This window comes from Helianthus annuus, chromosome 8 (assembly GCF_002127325.2).
Source record: "Helianthus annuus cultivar XRQ/B chromosome 8, HanXRQr2.0-SUNRISE, whole genome shotgun sequence".
Classification (NCBI taxonomy): Eukaryota; Viridiplantae; Streptophyta; class Magnoliopsida; order Asterales; family Asteraceae; genus Helianthus; species Helianthus annuus.
In genome coordinates, this window is record NC_035440.2 from 115,000,528 (window position 1) to 115,025,442 (window position 24,915).

The following is a 24,915-nucleotide window of genomic DNA, read 5'->3' on the forward strand; positions in this document are numbered from 1 at the left end:
AATTACGAAATGCCAGCGCATTTTTTTTTTACTTTTTCGTGCTATTCGTACGTTTTGTATGATAAGGGTATTTGTATTTAATCTTTTGTCGTCAAATATAATACATTTTTGTGCTTATTTTTATGGACGTTTTTAGTTGGTCTACATCTTGACGTAAATTTTGTTTTGAAACGAATCGGGCCAATATAATACATTTTCATTATACTTATTAAATTCGAATTACTTTAAGTTTCATGAGTCATGTTAAACATAATATATTTTCGTGTTTATTTTTCTGAACGTTTTCCATTGATCTACCCTTTGATCGTTAAGAAATTACAAAAAAAAAAAAAATCAGTACGTTCAAATCACATTAAAAAAACGGACCCCACAACACAGGGAATCAATTCTACTTAGGTTAGGGGGGTTAACAAACATAAGGGGGAAAGTAAATAATAAAAAAACATTAAAAACTTTTGTGAGATAAACATATACGAACGAAAACGAACATATTACCGAACGTTAACAAACGCAGTTGAACAAACAAGACTTTTTCCGTGTTCATTCATTTAATTAATTGAAAGAAATTTTCCGGTCGTGTTCATTCGTTAACTTAACAAACAAGACTTTTTTAGGCATATCATGACTTTGATTTTTTAGGTTTTCTTTTATTGTTGCTATAGCGAATGTCAATGCAGTAACAAACCGTATCTATAACGACCAGATTCCGGTAGCGTTGTAAGTGAAAGTCTCAGTAGTTATACCTTGCATTTATGAAACTAAAGTAAAAGAATTAACAATTAATAGACATTAAAATTAAAATGAGTTCTATATTAAAGAACGTTGTGTGTAAAATCAACAGTTTGACTACCAGTCAACAAACCAAATGCGTACTCTGTTTATACACTGCCGAACCTACTGCTCAAATATTGCAAATTCTCAGATCACACGCCATGGCCGCCTCGGCCAAATTCATCGTGCTCGTGAAATATTCGACTCTTTACACCAAAAAACCATCGTTTCATGGAACTCAATTGTCGCCTGTTACTTCAACAACAACCAACCTTATGAAGCCCGCCAACTGTTCGACGAAATGCCTGAACGAACCACTGTTTCTTTTAACGGTTTGATTTCTGGGTATGTGAAAAATGGGATGTTAAAGGAAGCCCGGTGTGTGTTCGACGAAATGCCTGAGAGAAATGTAGTGTCCTGGACTGCTATGATTAGAGGGTATGTGGAACAGGGTTTGGTTTCTGAGGCGGAATCGCTTTTCTGGCAGATGCCGGAACGGAATGTGGTGTCGTGGACGGTGATGTTGGGTGGACTTATTAAAGAGAATGAGGTCGATAAGGCTCGTCGGCTTTTTGATGCTATGCCGGTTAAAGATGTGGTTGCTAAGACTAGTATGGTTGGTGGGTATTGTCAGGCGGGTCGGTTAACTGAAGCGCGCGAGCTTTTTGATGAAATGGATGAAAAGAATGTGGTTACGTGGACGACGATGATTTCTGGTTATGTTCAAAACCAGCGTGTCGATGTTGCGAGGAAACTTTTCGAGGTGATGCCGGACAAAAACGAGGTGTCGTGGACCGCAATGCTGATGGGATATACGCAGAGTGGACGAATGGAAGAGGCTATGGAGCTTTTTAACGCCATGCCTTACAAGTCTGTTGTTGCGTGTAACGCGATGATACTTGGGTTGGGCCAGAACGGGGATGTCGGTAAAGCGAGGAAGATATTCGATCAGACGAGGGAGAAAGATGTTGCAACATGGAGTGCGATGATAAAGACTTATGAAAGAAAAGGGTTTGAATTGGAAGCGTTGAGTTTATTTACGTTGATGCAGACACAAGGAGTTAGACCGAACTTTCCTTGTTTGATTAGTGCCCTTTCGGTTTGTTCCAGCTTGGCGAGTCTTGATCACGGAAGAGAGATTCATGCGCAGTTAGTCAAAGCTTTGTTCGATACGGATGTGTATGTCGGTTCGGTGTTGATCACGATGTACGTGAAGTGTGGTGATTTGGTTAAAGCGAAGAGCGTATTCGATAGATCTCCGACTAAAGATATTGTTATGTGGAATTCCATCATTACGGGTTACGCGCAACATGGTTTAGGAGAAGACGCGTTAGAAATGTTCGGGAAACTGTGTTCTCTAGGCATTGCGGCAGATGACGTTACCTTCGTAGGCGTTCTCTCAGCTTGTAGCTACACCGGAAAGATCGAAGAGGGGCGTGAAATGTTTGAGTTAATGAAGTCAAAGTATTTGGTTGACCCGAAAACCGTTCATTACGCATGCATGGTGGATCTTCTCGGTCGTGGTGGTCGGTTACAAGAGGCAATGGATTTGATTAAGAAGATGCCAATGGAAGCAGATGCGATCATATGGGGTTCGTTAATGGGCGCGTGTCGAACGCACATGAATCTCGAGATGGCTGAAGTGGCAGCGAAGAAGCTTTTACAGCTCGAGCCGTGGAACTCCGGACCGTACATCTTGCTCTCGAACATATACGCGTCGAAAGGTAAATGGGCTGCGGTGGCAGAACTCCGCAAAACAATGAGATCGCAGGACGTGAAGAAAACGCCTGGTTGTAGCTGGATAGTGATTGATAACGAAGTGCACATGTTCAGAGGTGGGGAAAGCAGGCCCCACCGTGAACAGTCGTTGATTGTCGGGATGCTGGAATACTTACGGGGTTTATTAACGGAAGCTGGTTACGCTCCTGATGGAAGTTTCGTGCTGCATGATGTGGATGAGGAGGAGAAGGTGCATAGCTTGGGGTATCATAGTGAGAAACTGGCGGTGGCGTATGGGCTGTTGAAGGTGCCGGAAAAGATGCCGATTCGGATAATGAAAAATCTTAGGGTTTGTGGGGATTGTCATTCTGCGATTAAGTTGATATCGCAGGTGACGGGTAGGGAGATTATTGTGAGAGATGCGAATAGGTTTCACCATTTTAAAGATGGGTTATGTTCTTGTAGGGATTATTGGTAACAAATATAAATATAGTTATTGTGAGAGATGCGAATAGGTTTCACCAAATGATTTAATTTACAAGTCGCGAATTAGTGACGACGAGGAGGAGGAGGAGGTAGTCAGCGGTGTGGTGGTGGCCGGTGGGTTGTGCGGGTTGCAACTTGCACCGATAGGTAAGGAGTAATGTTTTTGTGTCTTACACAAATGGCCCCTCAATTTAACATACAGAATATTATATAAATGGTCTCTCTAATTATATAAGGGTATTTTAGTCATTTTACACTGATTTAACAGAAAAATTAACGGTGGTTAGCCTTAATACTCAAATGTGTTATCAGGGTTGTACTGCAACAGTGCTTCTAATCTGCGCTGATGGTCCTGACAACTACTTTGCTGCAAATATTGGGGATTCAGCCTATAATATCTCAAATTATGTCACACGTTTTCGTTGTGAATTTATTTTTGTTGTGTTTAGAATCGGCCTTTTTGCTTATGTCTAAGCGTTGCCTACTGAAGGATTATATTGTTAGTTGTTGAGCGCTGGATGCAATCGTACTGCAGTGTTGAAGGAAACAAGTTAAGATGTCGGAAGACTATGGTGTATCCAGTTATACCGAAAGACTGCGGATGGCAGCAGCTGGTGAAACACGACTATGATGTGCCGCATATAGGACTCACATGGTGGAAAAATGATGCGGCCCCTCTTCGTCACTTGAACAACATTGTGGCCCCCACGACGGCTCTTTTCCGATAACCAGAAGGTCCCCATTCCTGCGTGTATTTTCAAACGGAAGCCAAAAATGGTACAACAGTTTTAAAACGTTATAGAAGGATGACCAGCCAATACATAAGAAAAGAGAGACTAAAACAACCAGAGGGATTGTAGCGTTCTTGGACGAAGGTGGTTGAGATGATTGGCAACAACTTATTTTATTTTGAATACAACTTTGTTTTCAATAACCATCTTTAATTTTTTTAAATACAAGAAAATATCAATAATTTTATAGCAACTAACTAACAAAAAAAAAAGATTTAGTAAACATAAACGTAGAATACTAAAAAGAAAATTAAATATCTAGTCTTCATCGTCGTTAGGTAGTCGAAGTGCGTAATTTTATTCTGCTGAAGTTACGGATGCAGCACGTGCAAAAGTCTCGGTACTGGTACCAAAAGTACCAAAATCAATACAATATTGGTAGTGCAAAAGTACTTAATAAAAAGATCGAAACCAACTCATATCGAAACGTGAAACACTAAAAATGAATACATCATACAGGTATAATCACCGATGTTCGGTCGGTATTAGTTCGGTATGGTATCGGTACACAGTTAAAAATTTTCATCCCTAATTTACGATACCAAAAAGTATTTTATTTTGAATATATCTACGTTTAATAAAATTTATATCAGATTGTTGATTTTTTTTTTCAAAATAGTTTTTGTTTAGATCTTTTTTAAAGTTAATGAATGCAAATCATTAGAGAAAAAACAAGGTAGGGATAATAATTAAAATACTATTAAAAACATGACTTACTAAATACCCTAGTAAGTTACTACACATTTTTTGTAAATTCTCAAGTTCATGAAATAGAGAAATTAGTGCATGTTGTTGATAATTGTGTTGAAATTTATTGTTGTTGATGATTTAAAAGAAAATAAACACATGTTTTGAAAACATGGGAAACCTCAAAAATTTTGACACTTAGAAAAATATATAAGTTTTGAGAAACTTATTCCCTAAAAATGTATACCAAGGTATTTACCAAGGTTTCCCTAATTTTTGAGTTAAGAAACGATGATTTCGTCAAGGTTAAAAATTGACATTAAGTATGTATATTTTTGAGAAAAATATATATATTATTTTATCACCAAACTTTGTGCTAAGTGTATGTAGTATGTATTATACGTGCTAGTGTATTAGGACTTAAAAATACACTAAATACTCTTGAGAAGTAAAAACACAAAAATACACATACAACATACTTAGACAAATACAAGAAAATATATTTGTGAAAATATATTAGTTGATAGAATAAATAACTTGGACAAGTTATGGACATAAAATGAAGTTTTGAACAAAGATACATAATTCGGGTGCAAAGTGCAAAATACAAGATACTTATATTAATTTTTGAGAAAATAATATAAGTAAGATGCATAGTTGAAAATATAAAATATTTTTAACACAACAATATATATATATAAAAGATAGTGACTTGTGCTTGTACGATACAAGTCTAGTGACTAACGATAATAAAACACGTTTAGGTCACGACGCACTATAAGCAAATCCGGTGAAGTTTACGACGCAAGGAACGCAAAGTTGTGAGTTCATGCTCCCCCTTTTCTCTAACTGTTTTGGTTTTAAAACTTCGGGGGTGAAATACATGTTACAAATATTACAATGCTTATAAATGGTATGATACAAAAACAAGAAGCACTTTTGGTGATAACTAGTACCAAGTATGATGCGTTTTGAGACATGATACGAGAAAACGTGTCACGAATAGGGTACCATAAGCACCATTAATCGTGTACATACTTAGACCGCAGAACAAAAGGTTAGATCTAATGGGTTTCATGGCAGCCCCACTCTTGGTGACAACTAGTACCGAGTAGTGTTTTTGTGTCTCATTCGTGAATCGACTACTAGGAAAATGCCTATGGTTTGGTGACTTCCTATGTCATGTCACATGTTAATGGCCTTGCAACCCATTAACAACTTAATACATACATGAATACTTGATTTATACATGAATACTTGATTTACACAAAATACATACCATGTTTTTCATACAAAGTATACAAACGTTCAATACAAGAACTGCATGAATTCACACCAACATTTTGTTGACGTTTTTCCAAAACTCACATGTATTTTAGGTAACTAGAAGTGGATGTGCGCGTGGCTTTACTCATGCTTGTGGATGTCGTTTATGTTTATCTCTAAATAAAGTTGTAAACTTTTTAAGACAATGTTTTATGCTACCTTGCGATGTAAACGCTAACTTATGTTTTCAAATTATGAAATGTTTGGTATTTGAAGTTATTTTTACGAGCATGTAGTATGTTTACCTTTCGTATGCAATGAGAACCTTTCATGATCACACCTTGTGCTTCCGCCGAAGAAAGGGGTGTGACAGTTCTAACCTGAGCTCTCACGGTTTCGCAATTTAACCCCTTACAGATATCATCTAAGTATACTCACCTGTAAGACTGAATATTGGGATCTGGATACGGGAGTATATTCAAGTAGTGGGACACGCGAATAAGTTTAAGTGCTTAAAACATTAATCTCGTATCTCGAAACAGTTGAATTTTGTGTGAGAATTTAAGTGGATTAGTATACTGGCAATCTAGGTGAATTGTTTAGAACTTAAAATGAAATCAAGATTAACGGTGTTGGTGATTTGTCTCATAAACTGATATGATCCTCTTACACATACTCACAAAAAAATATTGTTTTTTAATATTTCATTGCTGCATTTCATATTATTCAAAAATCCAAAAAGATTTTATGTGTGTTTTAGCATAAATTTTGAAAAATCCAAAAAGATTTTCGTCAACTGTTGTTGGAAAGCTGGTATTCAAAATACCAAGTGATAAACATGATGAACAAATGATTTAGGTATAATTGTTTGAGATGTTTTGATATGAAATAAGAAAAGTTATTTGAAATGAAAATTGTATTTCTGCAAGTGGTTCATCAAAAATTAATATTGTAAAATCCATTGTTTGAATATGTTATCCACAAGTGATCATCAGAAAATTTATTTTTGGGTAGAGATTTGTGCAGGATAAGAGTTAGGTGATCTTGGGATAAAAGATTGAAAAGCCAGGCTTCAATCCAGAGCAGGATGAGAGCCAGGGCACGATCTTGAACCTGTGGAAACCAGACTCCCAGCTAATTGAGAGGGGGAGTCTGAATGACAAAGAGCCAGGTTCTGATCCTGAGAATGCTGATGCTGATAACTTAATGAATCATGAGATCTGATCAAGTGTAGCAAGAGAAAAGTTCAGATCCTGATAAAGGAGTTCGAGGGGAGTTTGTTGATGATGATAGAGAAGAAAAGAGAGAGTTTTGAAGGATGCTTTACAGTGTAAGATACTTTGAAAAGAAGCCCGAAGACTGATAAAGATTGAAGATGCGAAGACTCGACACTGAAGACTCGTCAACATTCGAGGGGGAGTTTGTTGGTGCATGCGTCTGTCGACTTCGTCTTGTATCGAGTCTTGTATAGAACTAGTTAGATCAGGGCACGAAAATCAAGAAAGTGAGAATTAGTGGTGATTCCGCTTGAAATGACATCAGGTCACTTTCAAGCGAAATCAGAAATGTCTTAATTCCGCTTGAGTTTATCCTGATGATTTCGCTTGAATCAATGTTGCTTATTCCGCTTGAAATGAACATGTCATGTTCAAGCGGAATCTGATGCCTATATATAGGATCATTCAAGCGAAATCACATATAGATTTTCCGGTTTTGCAACGAAGTGCTGCCGAAGTGTCGTCACGCTGTAAAACGTCATTATATCAATCAAACCGACAGTTTAAAGTGATATTCTTGCTGGATTGACCTCAATACGTCTGTTTCCGCCTTTCATATTGAGTAAAACTCTTCTGATCGACTCGTTCAGGTCCGAATACGATCCTACACATTCTAACTAATGGATATTAGAATGTTGGAGGATCATTTATAAAAACCACAAGACCTTCACTGCTATCATCTTCACACCATCAACATTTCATCTTCCTCTTCCCCTCTCTTGTGCTCTCGGCCGAACCCAACCAAGGAAACTCTGGCGAAATTTTCTAAAAATTCCAACACTTAGAAAATATTTTTCTAAACAAGCGTTGCAAGTATATTTTATAACTTGTGTTTCGAATATAAACTTCACCATAATTTTTGTGGCAAAATACAAAGTATCGAAGGTTGACTTTTACAAGTAAAATGGATAAATATATATTTAGAATATATATTTTATATTAGAACACTTGTGTATATACTTGTTTATTTTGTGAGATAGTTAAATTATTTTAGGGTAAAATAATGTAAGTTAACAATATAACTTGACATTTGAATTGTGTGGTATGTGATAGAAGTAATGAGTAAATAAACCGTATGTAGGATACGTGTTATGCATGCACGAGAAACTGATTGTTATATGTACCTTATTAGGACGTGCTTGATTTCCTGATTATTAGAGTAATTAATCTAACCGAGCAAACCAAGGTGAGTTCACACTTTCTACAAGGCATGGGATTCCCGGTGGTTTGGGAATGGGTTAAGAAACTAAAACAGAACCTACATATCCTCCTTGGGTAGGATATGTACCGCCATCCTCCATAGGTAGGATGCCAATAATAATCCTGCGTATTCTCCTTGGGTAGAATACGTACGTTCGTCCTCCTTGGGTAGGACAACAACCCTAAAACTTACTAGACAAAACTCTATCATTAAGTCCCTCGTTTTATATCGACTTAATCGCCGAGGCCGATGGCGAGCGGGTCATTAGTTAATAGCGCTATTAGGTTTAACAAACCTCACACCGTGTCGTTCGGACGGGCGTGTACTAATGGACTATGGCAAACTGTCAATGATGATACACATTGACGTAGGGCACAACTTACTTTCGTTAGTAGTCGATATCTTAACGGTCTAATGGTTCACATGGGGAAGCCCCCACTAAATATGATTTGGGAGAAGAGAAATTGGTTAAACATATTTTCAACTATGGGGTAACCCCCACGGCAAGTAAGCCAACTAAACAAAAACTATGTTTTTTTGAAACAACTTAAAATGAATAACCAACCGTGAACTCACTCAACTTTGTTGTTGACTCGTTGTTACATGCCTTACAGGTCGTTAGATGCTTATGGAGCTTGCACGAGGAGGAGGTCGTTGTGGGACATGGACTGTCGAGTCCCGTGCTAAACATTTAATCCTTATGAACTAATTAAACTTACGTTTTGGACTTTAAACTTATGAACTATGGAACTTATGTTTTGGACTTACGTTTTATGCTTCCGCTGTTAACTTAAAGTTCGTTACTTTCTTTTGGTCACCAATTGTATTGTGGTTGGTTTTATTTACTTAATTTCGTTGTTCAATATGATTGGTGGCTCGATCCTGGTCATGTCACGCCTCCAAGCGGTGATACTCCGCATGGTGGATTTTGGGGGTGTGACAGATTGGTATCAGAGCCATTGGTTATAGTGAACTTGGTTTTAAGAAGGGAAAAACTTTTTGATAAAAACCAGACTATAACCTGTACAGTGCTCAACGATCCACAACGACGTTTCGCTCCATGTGCAAGACTCAACATCCTAGGTGATATGGTTTATGTTTATATTACCTACTTGTTAGTTACATGGTACATTGTTCATGGTATGCATTAATTAATGTGATAACTGTTATTTGAACCTTGTGTGCTTACTCTCTTCTGTCACTCCACAGTTACGCACCTTGCGACACCTCTCTTACGTGTGTTCCTTCAATGTGAAGATCATGAGTGGACGTCTCGACATGACCCAGGGTCAGCTGACGACCTTGATTAACGAACGGATTGCTGAAGCCTTAGCAACCCAATCAGGGAGTCAACCCATGCGCACCCAATCACGCATAGGCACTTTCAAGGCGTTCTTGGAATGCGAACCTCCCACTTTCGACGGCACTGGAGGAGCAATCGACCTTCTACACTAGATCCGAAGAATCAAATATAGATTCGAAGAGAGTGAAAGCCCTACCAGCAAACGAGTAGAGTACGCTACTGGCATGTTGCAAGGGAAAGCGTGTTCTTGGTGGAACGCGCAAGTTCGGATGCTCGGGTTGGCAGACGCGAATGCCACCCTCTGGAGCGACTTCAAGGATTTGATTAAGGAAGAATTCTGCCACCTGGACGACATTCTGAAACTTGAAATAGAGTATTATGGTTTAAAGATGGAAGGATCAGAGATTGAGGCGTACACAAAGAGGTCCAACGACTTGGCTGCCTTATGTCCTAACTTGTCGCAACCCGTATCTAGATGAATCAAGCTATACCTCAGAGGCTTAGTCCTGGAAATCCAAGGGTCTGTAATTGTGGCCAACCTTTCCACAATCTAGCAAGTCGTTCGTTTGGCGCACCAGCTCACCGATCAGGCGGTGGAAGAGGGAAAGTTGCCCAAGCGTAACGTTTCCAATGCAAACACTCTTAATAGCAACAGGCATATTTGGGGTGATCACCAAGGTGAGGGTCCTAACTCTATACGACAGGACCCGCACAGGAAACTAGTACAGCAGGGGCTGAACTACCAAAATCAGGGGGGATACCTAGGGAATAAACCGAGATGTCGCAAGTGCCAACGGCACCACAGCGGGGTATGTGCAGGATCGTGTTGCCAGTGGTGCAAGAAGATGGGACATATGGCTAGAGACTGCAGGAGCCCATATCCTGCAAACCGGAACCACCACCACCACCAGCAGCAGGGTAGCAAGAAGGGGTGTTTTCGATGTGGTGCTGAAAACCACTTCAAGAGGAACTGTCCGCAGATGAGACAGAATCGTGACAACAGCGGCAACCAGGGCAACGGGAACAATAACGGAGACAATAAGGATAACCGCAGGACTGGTGAGCATGAGTTCCTGAATGGACAAGAGGAAGAAAGAAACAACCCCAACGTTGTGGCGGGTAAGTTCCTACCAGACAATTTCTTTGTTTCTATTTTAGTTGATTCGGGTGCCGATGTTAGATATGTGTTCCTAAGAGTTAGTCAGGTGCTTAAGCGTACCCCATTACCCTTAAAACACCAAACATGTTGTAGAACTAGCTAATGGTGAAAGTCTTAAGGGCACACACACAGTTAAGGGTTGTAACCTCATCTTAGCTGGTCAGACCTTCTGAATCGATCTTATTCCTATCGTACTTGGTAGCTTCGATGATGTTATTAGGAAGGATTGGTTATCTCACCAGCAAGCGGAAATTCTTTGCAACGAGAAGATTGTCCGCATCCCTCGTTCTGGTAAAGGACCCCTCATGATTCATGGCGACAAGAGTGGTGCTGTTGTGGGCATCATCTCTTTCCTTAAGGCCCAGAAGTGTTTGCGAAAGGGCCACACTGCTATCCTAGCCCTCATTTCTGATACATCCTCGAAGGAAAAGAAGATAGAAGACATTCCTATTGTGCGCGACCTTCCTGAGGAATTACCTGGTCTTCCGCCTCATCGTCGAGTTGAATTTCAAATCGAGCTAGCTCCTGGAGCAGCGCCCATAGCTCTAGCACCTTATCGTCTAGCTCCATCAGAGCTTAAAGAACTGTCTAAGAGACTACAAGAACTCTTGGACAAGGGTTTTATTCGCCCTAGCTCTTTGCCTTGGGGAGCTCCAGTGTTATTTGTGAAGAAGAAAGAAGGTACCTTCAGAATGTGTATTGACTACCGCGAACTCAACAAGGTGACCGTGAAGAATCATTATCCTCTTCCACGCATTGATGACTTATTTGACCAGTTGCAAGAGTCGAGTTTCTATTCCAAGATAGACCTGAGGTCAGGTTACCATCAACTGAGAGGCCGAGACAAGGATATCTCTAAAACAGCATTCAGGACTCGTTATGGGCATTACGAATTTCTGGTTATGCCTTTTGGATTGACGAATGCACCTGCGGTCTTCATGGATCTCATGAACCGAATGTGCAAACCTTACCTGGATAAGTTTGTCATAGTTTTCATCGACGATATCCTGATCTATTCAAAGAGTCAGGAAGAACACGAGCAACACCTGAGGCTTATTTTGGAACTTCTTTTAACAGAGTAGTTGTATGCTAAATTTCGAAATGTGACTTCTGGCTTCGCGAAGTCCATTTTCTAGGCCACATGGTAAACAAGGATGGGATTCATGTGGATCCATCTAAGGTTGACTCGATCAAGAACTGGCCTGCACCCCGTGCACCAACAGAAATCCGCCTATTCTTGGGTTTGGCAGGATATTACAGAAGGTTTATCAAGGGTTTCTCAAAGATTGCGCAACCTCTCACTTCACTGACTCAGAAGGGTGTCACCTATCGTTGGGGTGATGTACAAAGTCCGCATTCCAGCACATAAAAGATAAACTTTGTAGCGCGCCTATCCTCTAATTGCCTGAAGGCACAGATGATTTTGTGGTTTATTGCGACGCTTCCATCCAAGGACTTGGTTGCGTGTTGATGCAACGTGACAAGGTCATTGCCTATCCATCGCGCCAACTTAAAGTACACGAAAGGAACTACACTACGGATGACTTGGAATTGGGAGCAGTTGTTTTCGCACTTAAGGTATGGAGACATTACCTATACGGTACCAAGTGCACCATTTACACCGATCACATGAGTCTCGAGCATATCTTCAAGCAAAAGGGGTTAAACATGCGACAACGCCGATGGGTTGAACTCTTGAATGACTACGAATGTGCGATGAAGTATCATCCGGGCAAAGCCAATGTTGTGGCCGACGCCCTCAGACGAAAGGATACTATACCTAAGCGTGTACGTGCGTTACAGCTTACCATTCACTCTAGCCTTCCCGCTCAAATACGAGATGCTCAGGTTGAAGCGTTGAAAGCAGAGAACATCAGGGCTGAGCCCTTATGAGGATCGAGGCAGTGGCTAGAACAAAATGAAGACGGCGCCTACTATGTAACAGGGCGCATTTGGGTCCCACTTTACGGAAATTTACGCGAGCTTGTGATGGATGAAGCACATAAATCTCGTTATTCAGTACATCCTGGTTCGGATAAGATGTACCACGATCTCAAGACTACGTATTGGTGGCCTGGTATGAAAGCCAACATACGTTAGCAAATGTTTGACTTGTGCGAGAGTCAAGACCGAATATCAGAAACCATCAGGCCTACTTCAACAACCAGAGATACCTAAATGGAAATGGGAGCAAATTCCCATGGATTTCGTTACTGGTCTGCCTAGATCTCAACACGGAAATGATACCATTTGGGTGATCGTGGATCGACTGACCAAGTCTGCACACTTTCTGGCCATCAAGGAAACAGATAAGTTTTCTACCCTAGCAGACATCTATCTAAAGGAAGTAGTGTCAAGGCACGGAGTGCCAACCTCCATCATTTCTAATCGTGACTCACATTTTACATCTGAATTGTGGCATGCCATGCACAAGTCCTTTGGCTCTCGATTAGATATGAGCACGGCATATCATCCACAGACGGATGGGCAATCTGAACGCACCATCCAAACCCTTGAAGACATGCTTAGGTCATGCGTAATCGACTTTGGTAATGGCTGGGAAAAAAACACCTCCCGTTAGTGGAGTTTTCGTATAATAATAGTTACCACACCAGTATCCAGGCCGCTCCGTTCGAGGCATTGTATGGACAGAAGTGCCGATCACCTCTCTGTTGGGCAGAAGTTGATGACAGCCAAATCACTGGCCCAGAACTTGTAGTAGATACAACCGAGAGAATTGCTTAGATACGGCAACGAATGACGGCAGCTCGTGACCGTCAAAAAAGCTATGCTGATAAGCGAAGAAAGCCACTCGAGTTCCAGGTTGGGAACCGGGTGCTACTCAAAGTCTCTCCTTGGAAAGGTGTAGTTTTTTTGAAAAACGAGGCAAACTCAATCCGCCTTATGTCGGACCATTCGAAATCATTGAGAAAATTGGCAAAGTCGCTTACAAATTGAATCTACCTGAAGAACTCAGCGGAGTTCACAACGTATTCCATGTGTCGAATCTGAAAAAGTGTCTGTCAGATGAGACCCTCATACTTCCCTTAAAGGAGTTCACCATCGACGACCAGCTGCGATTCGTCGAGGAACCAGTAGAGATTACTGAGCGAGATGTTAAGATTCTCAAGCGTACCAGAATACCTCTTGTCCGAGTTTGTTGGGATTCCCGTCGTGGCCCAGAGTATACCTGGGAACGAGAAGACCAAATGAAACTCAAGTACCCCCAGCCGTTTAAGAAAAGTGCAACAACTACTGAGGCTGAAGCTATTGCAGAATTTCGGGACGAAATTCCAAACCAACGGAGGGATGATGTGACACCCCAGGAAAACCAGGAAACCAACGCAACTTAACTAGCTTCCTCAGTAACCACGTGCTAAATTTCGGGATGAAATTCTCTTAACAGGGGGAGAATGTGACAACCCTCAAAATTTCATGTATCCGTATGATTTATTTATGTTAATTAAAGTGCTTGATGACTGTGCTGAATTACTTAACTGCTTTCTGATTTCTGTGTCATACTTACATGTGCTTGTTAACATACTAGTCTTGTGCAAAAAAGTTACTAAATAGTCCTGTATGCTTTCCTGAGTGTTGGGAATTAAAAGTGTTACAAAAAGATATATATAGAACACTATATGGAATAACTTAGCACTTTAACAGAACGGTATCTAACCGAACACCCGGACATTACCCGGAACACTAAAATATTACCAGAGGCATTGTTTTTATTTTTCTAAACTAGTTATGGTCCCCGAATATCATAACACACACTACATAAATATCTAGTAATTTATATCACTAACAAAATACTAGAAATCTAACTAAACATCCAACTAACTAGTTGAAACCCAACTCTATACCCCCCCCCCCCACCTTACGGTTACAAGGGTGGTATCCCACCCTTGATTTTCTTGATTTGTTTAATAGAATTGCTATGTACTTAGGAAACATTCTAACTAATGGATATTAGAATGTTGGAGGATCATTTATAAAAACCACAAGACCTTCACTCCTATCATCTTCACACCATCAACATTTCATCTTCCTCTTCCCCTCTCTTGTGCTCTCGGCCGAACCTAACCACCTTCACCATCATCATCATTCAATCATCTTCAACCAATCTAAGAGCATACAAAGGTGTTAAAGTACATACAACGAAGTTTGGTGTTCTCGGAAGTTGAAGGACCTTCTCTACTTGCTATTAACCACCACTTTTCCTCTCTTTAACTTCCCTAGCCTTGAGCTAGTGGTAAGAACTTGAATCCCTTCATTTTACATCTTATGAAAGTGGTTAAAGTAGAATACGTGATGTTAATCTTGAAGAACATCAAGAACACTAAAGAACATAAAGATGAAACTTAAACTTAAACATAAGCTTTAAATATAAAGAAATCATGTTGTGGTAGTGTTGATGTTAGTGCATTACGTCTATTGACTTCGTCTTGCATCATGTAATAGATTAGGATAGATTAGAATAATCAGTGCACGAGGTTTCAGAGTCGAGACTTAGTGGTTAAGCAAGAGGTTCCGCTTATATGGACAATGTTCATAAAAGCGAAACCACAAGCATGAGGTTTCGCTCATATGGACGTCCATATAAGCGAAACTACCCCAACTATATATAGGTGCATTGTTGTTCATTTGGCAACGGATCTGGAAATTGTAACGAAGTGCTGCCAAATTGCTTTCAGGTTGTAAACGTTGTTAAATCAATCAAAGAAGCATTATAATTAGATTAAGCATCCGTCTCACTGATTCCGCCTTTGAATCGGATTCACAACTCTTCTGATTGACTCATTCGGGTTCAACAACGATCCTACAAGTGGTATCAAAGCTCAGGAGGAAGAGTTTAGCTCAATTGGATCTGTTTTCTGTCTTCTACACCTTCTTTTTCGATCTGAACAAGTTTCCACGGTTAAAATCGGCCAAATTTTCACAGAATGTGTATTAGTGGACATTAACAACCCCTTGAAAGTTTCATATCAAAATTCGGACTAAAAATGGACTAAATTGAACTTCGAATAGGTTCCGCTTATTTGAACAAAGTGTGATTTCGCTTATTTGACCATATAGTTTCGCTCCAACGAACATGAATATGCGTGGTTTCGCTCATGTGTCAGTGTAGTTCCGCTTATTCGGACATTGAGTAGTTCAGCTTATCCAGACATTGAGTAGTTCCGCTTATTTGGACACTATAAGGTTTCGCTTATTCGGACACTTAAGGTTTCGCTCCAAAGGTTCAAAGGGTTTCGCTTTTGTGTACACTAGGAGGTTTCGCTTTTGTGGCACTTTGTTTGAAGTTTCGCTCATTTGGACGTAACTTGGTTTCGCTTTGGTGTGCTATTTCGCTCGAAAGTATTTCAAGAATTTCAAGACATGGCTAATGTTGATCCTGATAGATGGTGGAAAGCAGATTATGCAAGATGGGAAATTGGAAAACTAAACGAACCATTCAAAGAAGCTCAGAGAGCCGAAAGATGGAATGATGTTTTGGATTGTTACATGGATCCATGGGATAATCCAGTTGTTGATCCATCAAAGGTGAATTTTGAAGCGGTAATAAATTTGCTTCCAAGGCAAGCTACTTTCAACACACGAAGGTTATCGGATAAAACATATTTGTCGGATTTGGAGAAAAAGATAAGAGAAGTTTGTATAGCAAGTCTGCCAAAGGTAGTAGAATTGAGGAAGAGAACAGAAGAAAGTACATCAGCAAATGAAATTTCAAGTTCTGAACCAGTGTGCTCAAAATGCGAAAAATCAGAAGCAGACAATGTGAAACTCTCGAAGGATGTGGAGAGTTTGACATGGGAAAACAAAACTTTGAAGATTGAAAAGAAAGCTACTGATGAACAGATTCTAGAGTTACGCTTGAATTGTGAAAAGCTGAAATCTGAGAATGATAAACTATTAAACGATTTGAACAGTTTGACATCAGAAAACAAAATTTTGAAAGAAAAAGAAAAAGACTTTGAAAGCAAAAGGAAATCTTCAGAAAATGAAGATTTCTGGATAAAACTGGAAAACAAGAATCTGAAAGAAAATGAAACAAAATTTCAAGAACAATTAAAAGTTTTGGAAAATGAAAAATCTGTTCTTGAAAATATTAAAATTGAAAATGAAAAATCAATCAAGTCTCATCTTGAAAGAATATCTCAGCTTGAAAATGAAGCTGAGAATTCACGAAACAAGATTGATGAACTTGAAAAGAAATTGAAAGGTTTTGTGACCTCATTAGATTTTTTGAATTTTCCCTGTCCAAAACCGATCAATTCTGTTCCAATAAGTGACAATGTCACAAATTTTGACAAAGTCAAAATTGAAGATTGTGATGAAATATCTGATGATGAAAAAGAAAAGGAAAAGAAAAGAAAAATATTTTTAGATTTACATGAAAATTTTCAAAATACTGTTTTGCAATCTACTGAAATAGGTGAAAGCTCAAAGCAAAAACCTGTTCAGAAGAATGCAGAACAGAAACAAAAAGATAAAAATTTGAAAAAATTCTAAAAATGAAAATAAAAGTTCATCAGATAAGTCATCCAATCGTTATAAAAAATCACAAAAATTTAAAAATGAAAACTCACAAAATGTTGGTAATAAGTGGTGCAGGTTTGACCACAGTGCTGAAAAGCTAAATCCAGCGTTGAAGAGGAGAAATGACTATAATCAAGCCAAACAATGTTATGATCTGAAGATTTGGACTGAAAGTAATGAATGGTACGATAACAGAGTGTGCTACACTTGTTGTGTTAGAGGACACATTGCTGTTAACTGCCAGAATTGGAATTATGAAACAAGAAGATGCTATAATTGTCATATCAGAGGACATATTGCCAGAGATTGCCCAAGGAGTCCGATGAGAAGATCGAGGGTTGAATCTCAGAGAATGGTGAAGAAACCAGTCAATGTCAAGTTCGAAGAACAGAAGGTTCTGGAACAGAAAGTGAAGCTTTCGCAGGGGCAAAAAGACAGACTGAGGAAAAAGAGGAAGAAAGCACGAGATTATTTGGAAAGGATTTTGTCTTCAAATTCATCGGATGGTACAAATAAGAGTTCTGACGAATCGGTTCAATTGACTAGAAAGCCAAGAAAATTGAATTCTTCAGATGCAAATTTAAGGGCAAACAAAAAGAAAAAGAAAGTTGTTGGCGATGAATCTGGCTCATCAAAGTCAGACAAGCCAAGATCGGGCAATGAATATGATTCCACAAAATCAGAAGAGCCGCAACTTGAGGTAAAAAAGGAAGAAACAATTCATTTAATGAATGATAAGGATTTTCCACCATTACAAGCCACGAACTGGAAATCAAAAGGTGTTGATACTGTAAAATTGTTTAATAGCAATGTTAAACAAATTTTTAGTAAGATGGCTGATGGTAAGGAAAAAGGAGTAAAAGAATTTTATGAAGAAAGGAGAAAAGTTCAAAATACACCTAAGACTGGTCAGGCTTGTGTGTCAAAATTTGTTGGTTGAATTTCTGACTTGCCAGAGCTTCCAGGTTGGTAAGTGTGAAGCAGGTATCAGCATCATTTTTGAGACATTTACAGGATGGTAACTGTGATATTTCATCTTACTAGTGGTTAATCAAGGACATTAAGTTGTACTTGATTTTCTACCAGTGATTGTGGTATTTGACCTAACATTGTTAAATCTTTCAAAATGATTAAAAGTAAACAAGGTGATGATGTGAACCCCTAACCTATGAGTGGTTGGTAAGCAAACTATGTTTCCGGAAAAACCATTTTGATTAAAACAAACTTAAGTGTTTTGAAATCATAATGGGAAAATAGTTTGTTGTAAGGGGGAGTATAGATTGTATACGCCGAAACCCTCACGGCCGAACAAACATGATTACATTCATCAGACTGAAAAACGGTTTTCAAACTGTAAAAATCAATGTGTTGTAAATCATGGGGGTAATTACTGCTTTTAGTGTAATTCAGTGCATGATTAGCAGAACATGGATGGCGAGACAAAGCTATCAGTATTGGGTTGTCAAATTTTTAATGATTTTGCATTTTAGGGGGAGAAAAATTGTTTAGAAAATACAAAAACATTAGAAAATTTGAAAAAGCCAAAAACATGATAAAATTCAAAAATTTGAGTTTTAAGTAAAAAGAGGAAATGATAGTACATCAGTAGACAGTTACAGTATGCTAAAGAATTGTAATGATTAAATAGCGTTAAACAGTCTCACTAATGATATGTCGATAGGTTTGTATACACTTAGTAAACTTTTTCGGGATATAAACCTAAATTCAAACACTTGCTTATTTTGTGGGGAACACTACTTGGATATATAGGTAACCCCTGAAATCTCGTTTGAAAGGTCCCATATTCTGAGATACTAGGTCTTTATACTCAGTGATATCTGGGGTATTATTCCGGGACTTCTGCTGAATGGAAGTTCTGACCTAGTCCCCGAATAATACTTTCTCGCATTGCTTGAAATATAGCAACCACCCTCAGCATAAAAAACGATGAAACATTGCAAAATGCTAATCGTGTGCTGTTGTAAATAAAAGATCCTCTAAAGGGAACACACCAGAAAGTCGAAGCCGTCATCTCTCTGCGTATACGGAAGTATCGACTGAGCTCTCACGGCCCTCGCATTTAACCCCTTACAGATATCATTTGTGGTATACTCACCTGTAAGATTGAATATCTGGGATTTTGGATACGGGAGTATATTCAAGAGGTGGGACACATGAATAAGTTTAAGGTCTTAAAACATCTAAATCGTATCCTGAATCAGTTGAAGTTTGTATGAAAATTTAAGTGGACCAGTATATCGACAATCTAAGTGAATTGTTTAATTCTTAAAGTGAAATTAAGCTCAACGGTACTTGTAACTTGTCAACAACTGATATGATCCTCTGTCGCATACTCAAACAAAAATATTGTTTGTAAATATGTTTGTGCATATTTTTATACTGCTTTATATTTTCAGAAAATACAAAAAGATTTTGATTTCTGCATTATTTTCGACAACCGATGTCTGACATGCTGAGTTTTAAAATCTGAGTAAGCTGATTGTGTTTCTATAAATAAAACAAGTTCATTAATTTGAAACTTGAAATTTCTATAAAAATTCAAAAACAGTTTGTGATATCTCCAAGGTCATTAGTTTGGACTTGGATGATTAACTGTGGGGGATTTGGATGCTTATATTGTTATAGAGCTAGTTTCTGATACGATTCGATGAAACTGCCAATTTCATGAGAAGTGAGTTTAAACAGTTTGATTTGTCAGATTATGATTTCTGGAACCTTAAAATGTTGTTACTTATCAAGTGTATGAGTGACTGCAGGAAAAATCCAGACTACGATCCCGAGAGCAGAGTCTAAGGGGGAGTCTGAAGACAAGCTGGAAGTTAGAAAGAGATTGTAGCTGAAAAGCTAGGTGTCGATCCCTAAAAGCACGGAAGCTTGACGAGAGGTGGAGCCTGCTGATGATGAAGCTGTTGATGATTAAGCCAGTGATGAGATCTTGGTATAACATTCAAAGAGAAAAGCTGATCAAAGAGAAAGATTGAAGGATATTTTCATTGTTACAATCTGAGTGAGATGGCAAAATGATCAAGACTGAAGAGGTGTCATAACAGAGAATAGTCACTGAAGACTTCGTCAATATCCGAGGGGGATTCTGTTAGTGCATTACGTTTATTGACTTCGTCTTGCATCATGTAATAGATTAGGATAGATTAGAATAATCAGTGCACGAGGTTCGAGAGTCGAGACTTAGTGGTTAAGCAAGAGGTTCCCCTTATATGGACAATGTTCATAAAAGCGAAACCACAAGCATGAGGTTTCGCTCATATGGACGTCCATATAAGCGAAACTACCCCAACTATATATAGGTGCATTGTTGTTCATTTGGCAACGGATCTGGAAATTGTAACGAAGTGCTGCCAAATTGCTTTCAGGTTGTAAACGTTGTAAATCAATCAAAGAAGCATTATAATTAGTTTGAGCGTCCGTTTCACTGATTCCGCCTTTGAATCGGATTCACAACTCTTCTGATTGACTCATTCGGGTTCAACAACGATCCTACAATTGATATACTTGTTGATTATTATTTGTTTGTAGAAATGATATTGATCATCATGTAATCTTGCTAGATCATGATTAAAAACATAATCTAGCAAGATGAGAGGATGAACATGTTAAAGGTTATGGATCATCTTCACAAAAGTCATGAACTTGAAAGAACACTTTGTTTTCTTGAAAAGTAATAAACAAAGTAAGTTGTTAAACACATAGATCTAAATATTTATGAATGATTTCTAAAGAAACCAAGTTTAAAATATAAGTTTCATCAAATCTTGGTTCTTACAAAAACAAATCGTGTTTTTAATGGTTAAACAAGTGTAAGAACACTTGTGAAACAAGAAGGTTTCATGAAGAGATGTTTTTAGAAAATATGTTTTGAAGTTGTAAACAACCAACTCCTTTAAAAATGAAGGTTTTAAAGAAGTAAACACATTTTAAAGGGTAACAAGACTTACTAAGAATACTAGTAAGTTACTACAAAATTATATAAACTTTCAAAGTTCATGATGTAGAAATTAATGCTTGTTTTTAAGAAAACTGTTAAGTAAAGATTGTATATTGTTGATTGATGATTATTGAATGAAATTTCAAAAAGAAAATGATATGCTTATAAGCATGGACACCTCCATTTACAAAGGAAACTCTGGCGAAATTTTCTAAAAATTCAACACTTAGAAAATATTTTTCTAAACAAGCGTTACAAGTATATTTTATAACTTGTGTTTCGAATATAAACTTCGCCATAATTTTTGTAGCAAAATAAAAAGTATCGGACGTTGACTTTTACAAGTAAAATGGATAAATATATATTTAGAATATATATTTTATATTAGAACACTTGTGTGGATACTTGTTTATTTTGTGAGATAGTTATATTATTTTAGGGTAAAATAATGTAACTTAACAATATAACTTGACATTTGAATTGTGTGGTATGTGATAGAAGTAATGAGTAAATAAACCGTACGTAGGATACGTGTTATGCATACACGAGAAACTGATTGTTATATGTACCTTATTAGGACGTGCTTGATTTCCTGATTATTAGAGTAATTAATCTAACCGAGCAAACCAAGGTGAGTTCACACTTTCTACAAGGCATGGGATTCCCGGTGGTTTGGGAATGGGTTAAGAAACTAAAACGGAACCTACATATCCTCCTGGGGTAGGATATGTACCGCCATCCTCCATAGGTAGGATGCCAATAATAATCATGCGTATTCTCCTTGGGTAGAATACGTACGTTCGTCCTCCTTGGGTAGGACAACAACCTTAAAACTTACTAGACAAAACTCTATCATTAAGTCCCTCATTTTATATCGACTTAATCGTCGAGGCCGATGGCGAGCGGGTCATTAGTTAATAGCGCTATTAGGTTTAACAAACCTCACACCGTGCCGTTCGAACGGGCGTGTACTAATGGACTATGGCAAACTGTCAATGATGATAGACATTGACGTAGGGCACAACTTACTTTCGTTAGTAGTCGATATCTTAACGGTCTAGTGGTTCACATGGGGAAGTCCCCACTAAATATGATTTGGGAAAAGAGAAATTGGTTAAACATATTTTCAACTATGGGGTAACCCCCACGGCAAGTAAGCCAACTAAACAAAAACTATGTATTTTTTTTAAACAACTTTAAACGAACACCAAACCGTGAACTCACTCAACTTTGTTGTTGACTCGTTGTTACATGCCTTACAGGTCGTTAGATGCTTATGGAGCTTGCACGAGGAGGAGGTCGTTGTGGGACATGGACTGTCGAGTCCCGTGCTAAACATTTAATCCTTATGAACTTATTAAACTTACGTTTTGGACTTTAAACTTATGAACTATGGAACTTATGTTTTGGACTTACGTTTTATGCTTCCGCTGTTAACTTAAAGTTGGTTACTTTCTTTTGGTCACCAATTGTATTGTGGTTGGTTTTATTTACTTAATTTCGTTGTTCAATATGATTGGTGGCTCGATCCTGGTCATGTCACGCCTCCAAGCGGTGATATTCCGCATGGTGGATTTTGGGGGTGTGACACATAAACACGCGTCGGCGCATGCTGTGTACAGGCTCCGCCACCCCCGCGGACATCGGAAGTTCATCATCGGTTCCATTGAAGGCGTTCGCCCCTTACGCGAGTGCTCTCACCTGCAAACAAACTCTGCCACTCCATTATGTCCGATAACCTTTACTGCTCTTAATACCTTATCGGGCGTTTTGACTTAGATTGACAAAGGTCCGCGCACGTCGGATCCTCGTGCACGACGGACAAGCTCCGTGGCACCTGAAAAATGAACACGACATGTGGCTAATCAACAGTCGGACATACTTGTCACACCCCAAAAATGTCGGAACAGAAATACAAACGTGGTGCTGACGGAGGTTGGTACCCATAAATATCTTGATGATCAATGCAATATTTATTTTGGACATTTGAGTTAATTAAAACATAAAGTTTATAGTTCTAACACAAACCACAACCACAACCACAACATAGTTGTTTGATCCTTATGGATCTTAGTACACACGATCCCAAAGTAGTTTTAAAAGTTGTCCAAACATTATTTATTTAACTATTGCATTAAACAACCACAAGATAAAACTAGCCAAAATCTCGAAGTCAAACTCATGTACCTGAAGGACACGTAAAAATCAAATGTCAACACAAAGGAAAGTGAGTTCACATATTACAACGTGTAACAATTTGTTTAAGGAAAACTTTCTTACAGATTGTTAATGGAAAAACATCCATATAGAATTAAGAAAGTTAATTTTATTTCCTTTATAAAAATCCAAGGGTTAATCGTCGTGAGCGGTTTTATAGAAAAGCCTCCGATAAGATCATCAACCCAAGGTTTGTATATTAAATTTTAGTCCGTTCGTTCAGATTCGTAAGTTTGCAAGACGTTACGAGCTATATATTACCATTGAGTTTCTAATCAAGCTAGACAATACTCGGAATAAAAATTCGTCGCTATATATACATGGAGCTACCGGTCACGACGATGTTGTCAACTCGATAGATCTATCAACAATTCCACGCATGCAATATTTAATGATTAAAATAGCAAGAAATGCATCTATAGTACCCTCCTCAATTGACCAATATATATACCTATTGGAAGGCAAATTTAATATTTTGCATTGTACGAACCCCGAAGTCCCCGACGAAACGTAAGCCAATTTCTGACACTTACTCTCTTGAGACTCAGGCTAATTCGATCCAACTTAGTTTCAAATACTTTTGAATCCATACGGTCGTTTTACTCCAAACACTGTAATTTTCCCCATTTCTCCCCGAAACATATTTATAATCAATCACATTTCCAAAACCATGTTTTCCTCGAAAACATATTTATATCATTCCAAACTATATTTTCCATGAAAATATTTTTATAATTTATTCAAAGGCGTATTTTATACAAAAACGTATAATTATCTTTTTTAAGACATGTTCTTCCTCCAAAACAATGTATAAAACAGTAAAAGAGGGGTTAGTGACACTCACCTTTGGGTGTGTTTTTATATTATCGCAGTCCGTCAAATTGGTTATCAGAAATGCAATTCGTTATCTAGGTCTGAATATGCAACTGTGACTGCTTGATTTGGTTGCGACGACGTTGGGTGGAGGTGAAGGGGTGGTTGTGGTGGTGGGTTAGGTGTAGCGGCGGTGGGTGATTTGGTTGTGGCGGCGTTGGGTGGTGGCTGGAGATGAAGGGGTGGTTGTGGTGGTGGGTTACGTGCGGCGGGGGTGGGTTAGGTGCGGCGGCGGTGGGTTTTGCATATATGCCCGGCTTCCTGTTTTGCATATATGTTGCTATCACTGGTGGTGGTGGGTTGATGATGGTGGTGGTTGTGGGAGGTGGTAGTGCTAGAGAGGGGGTGGTAGAGAGAGAGTGGTAGATATGACATATATATAATAATATTTCTTTAAAATAGTTTGTTTTATTTTTTAGATAATATTAAATAAAAATGGGTAAAAAGACTAAAATACCCTTATGTAATCAGATTTAACCAAAAAATCTAACTAAGTTTGGCCTAAAGGACATAACATGCAAGATTTTGGAACATTTAGTACAGAACTTGTCAACTTTTGCGCTAAAGGACAACGCCTGCAATTTGATGTAAACATAAAGGACAAAACTTGTAATTTGCTCTTTTTATTTTTTGGATTAGTTTTTGTATGTTTATTGTTGGA

At 38.5% G+C, this 24,915-nt stretch overlaps 1 protein-coding gene across 1 annotated transcript; it reads left to right on the plus strand.

Annotated features, from left to right (window-relative positions):
- Nucleotides 1-824: 824 nt before the first annotated feature.
- On the plus strand, nt 825-3,206 carry LOC110873402 (pentatricopeptide repeat-containing protein At1g56690, mitochondrial). The gene has a single exon (XM_022122320.2). It carries the CDS (start codon nt 866-868, stop codon nt 2,966-2,968), a length of 2,103 nt encoding a protein of 700 aa, XP_021978012.1. The 5' UTR covers nt 825-865; the 3' UTR covers nt 2,969-3,206.
- The last annotated feature ends 21,709 nt before the right edge of the window (nt 3,207-24,915 follow it).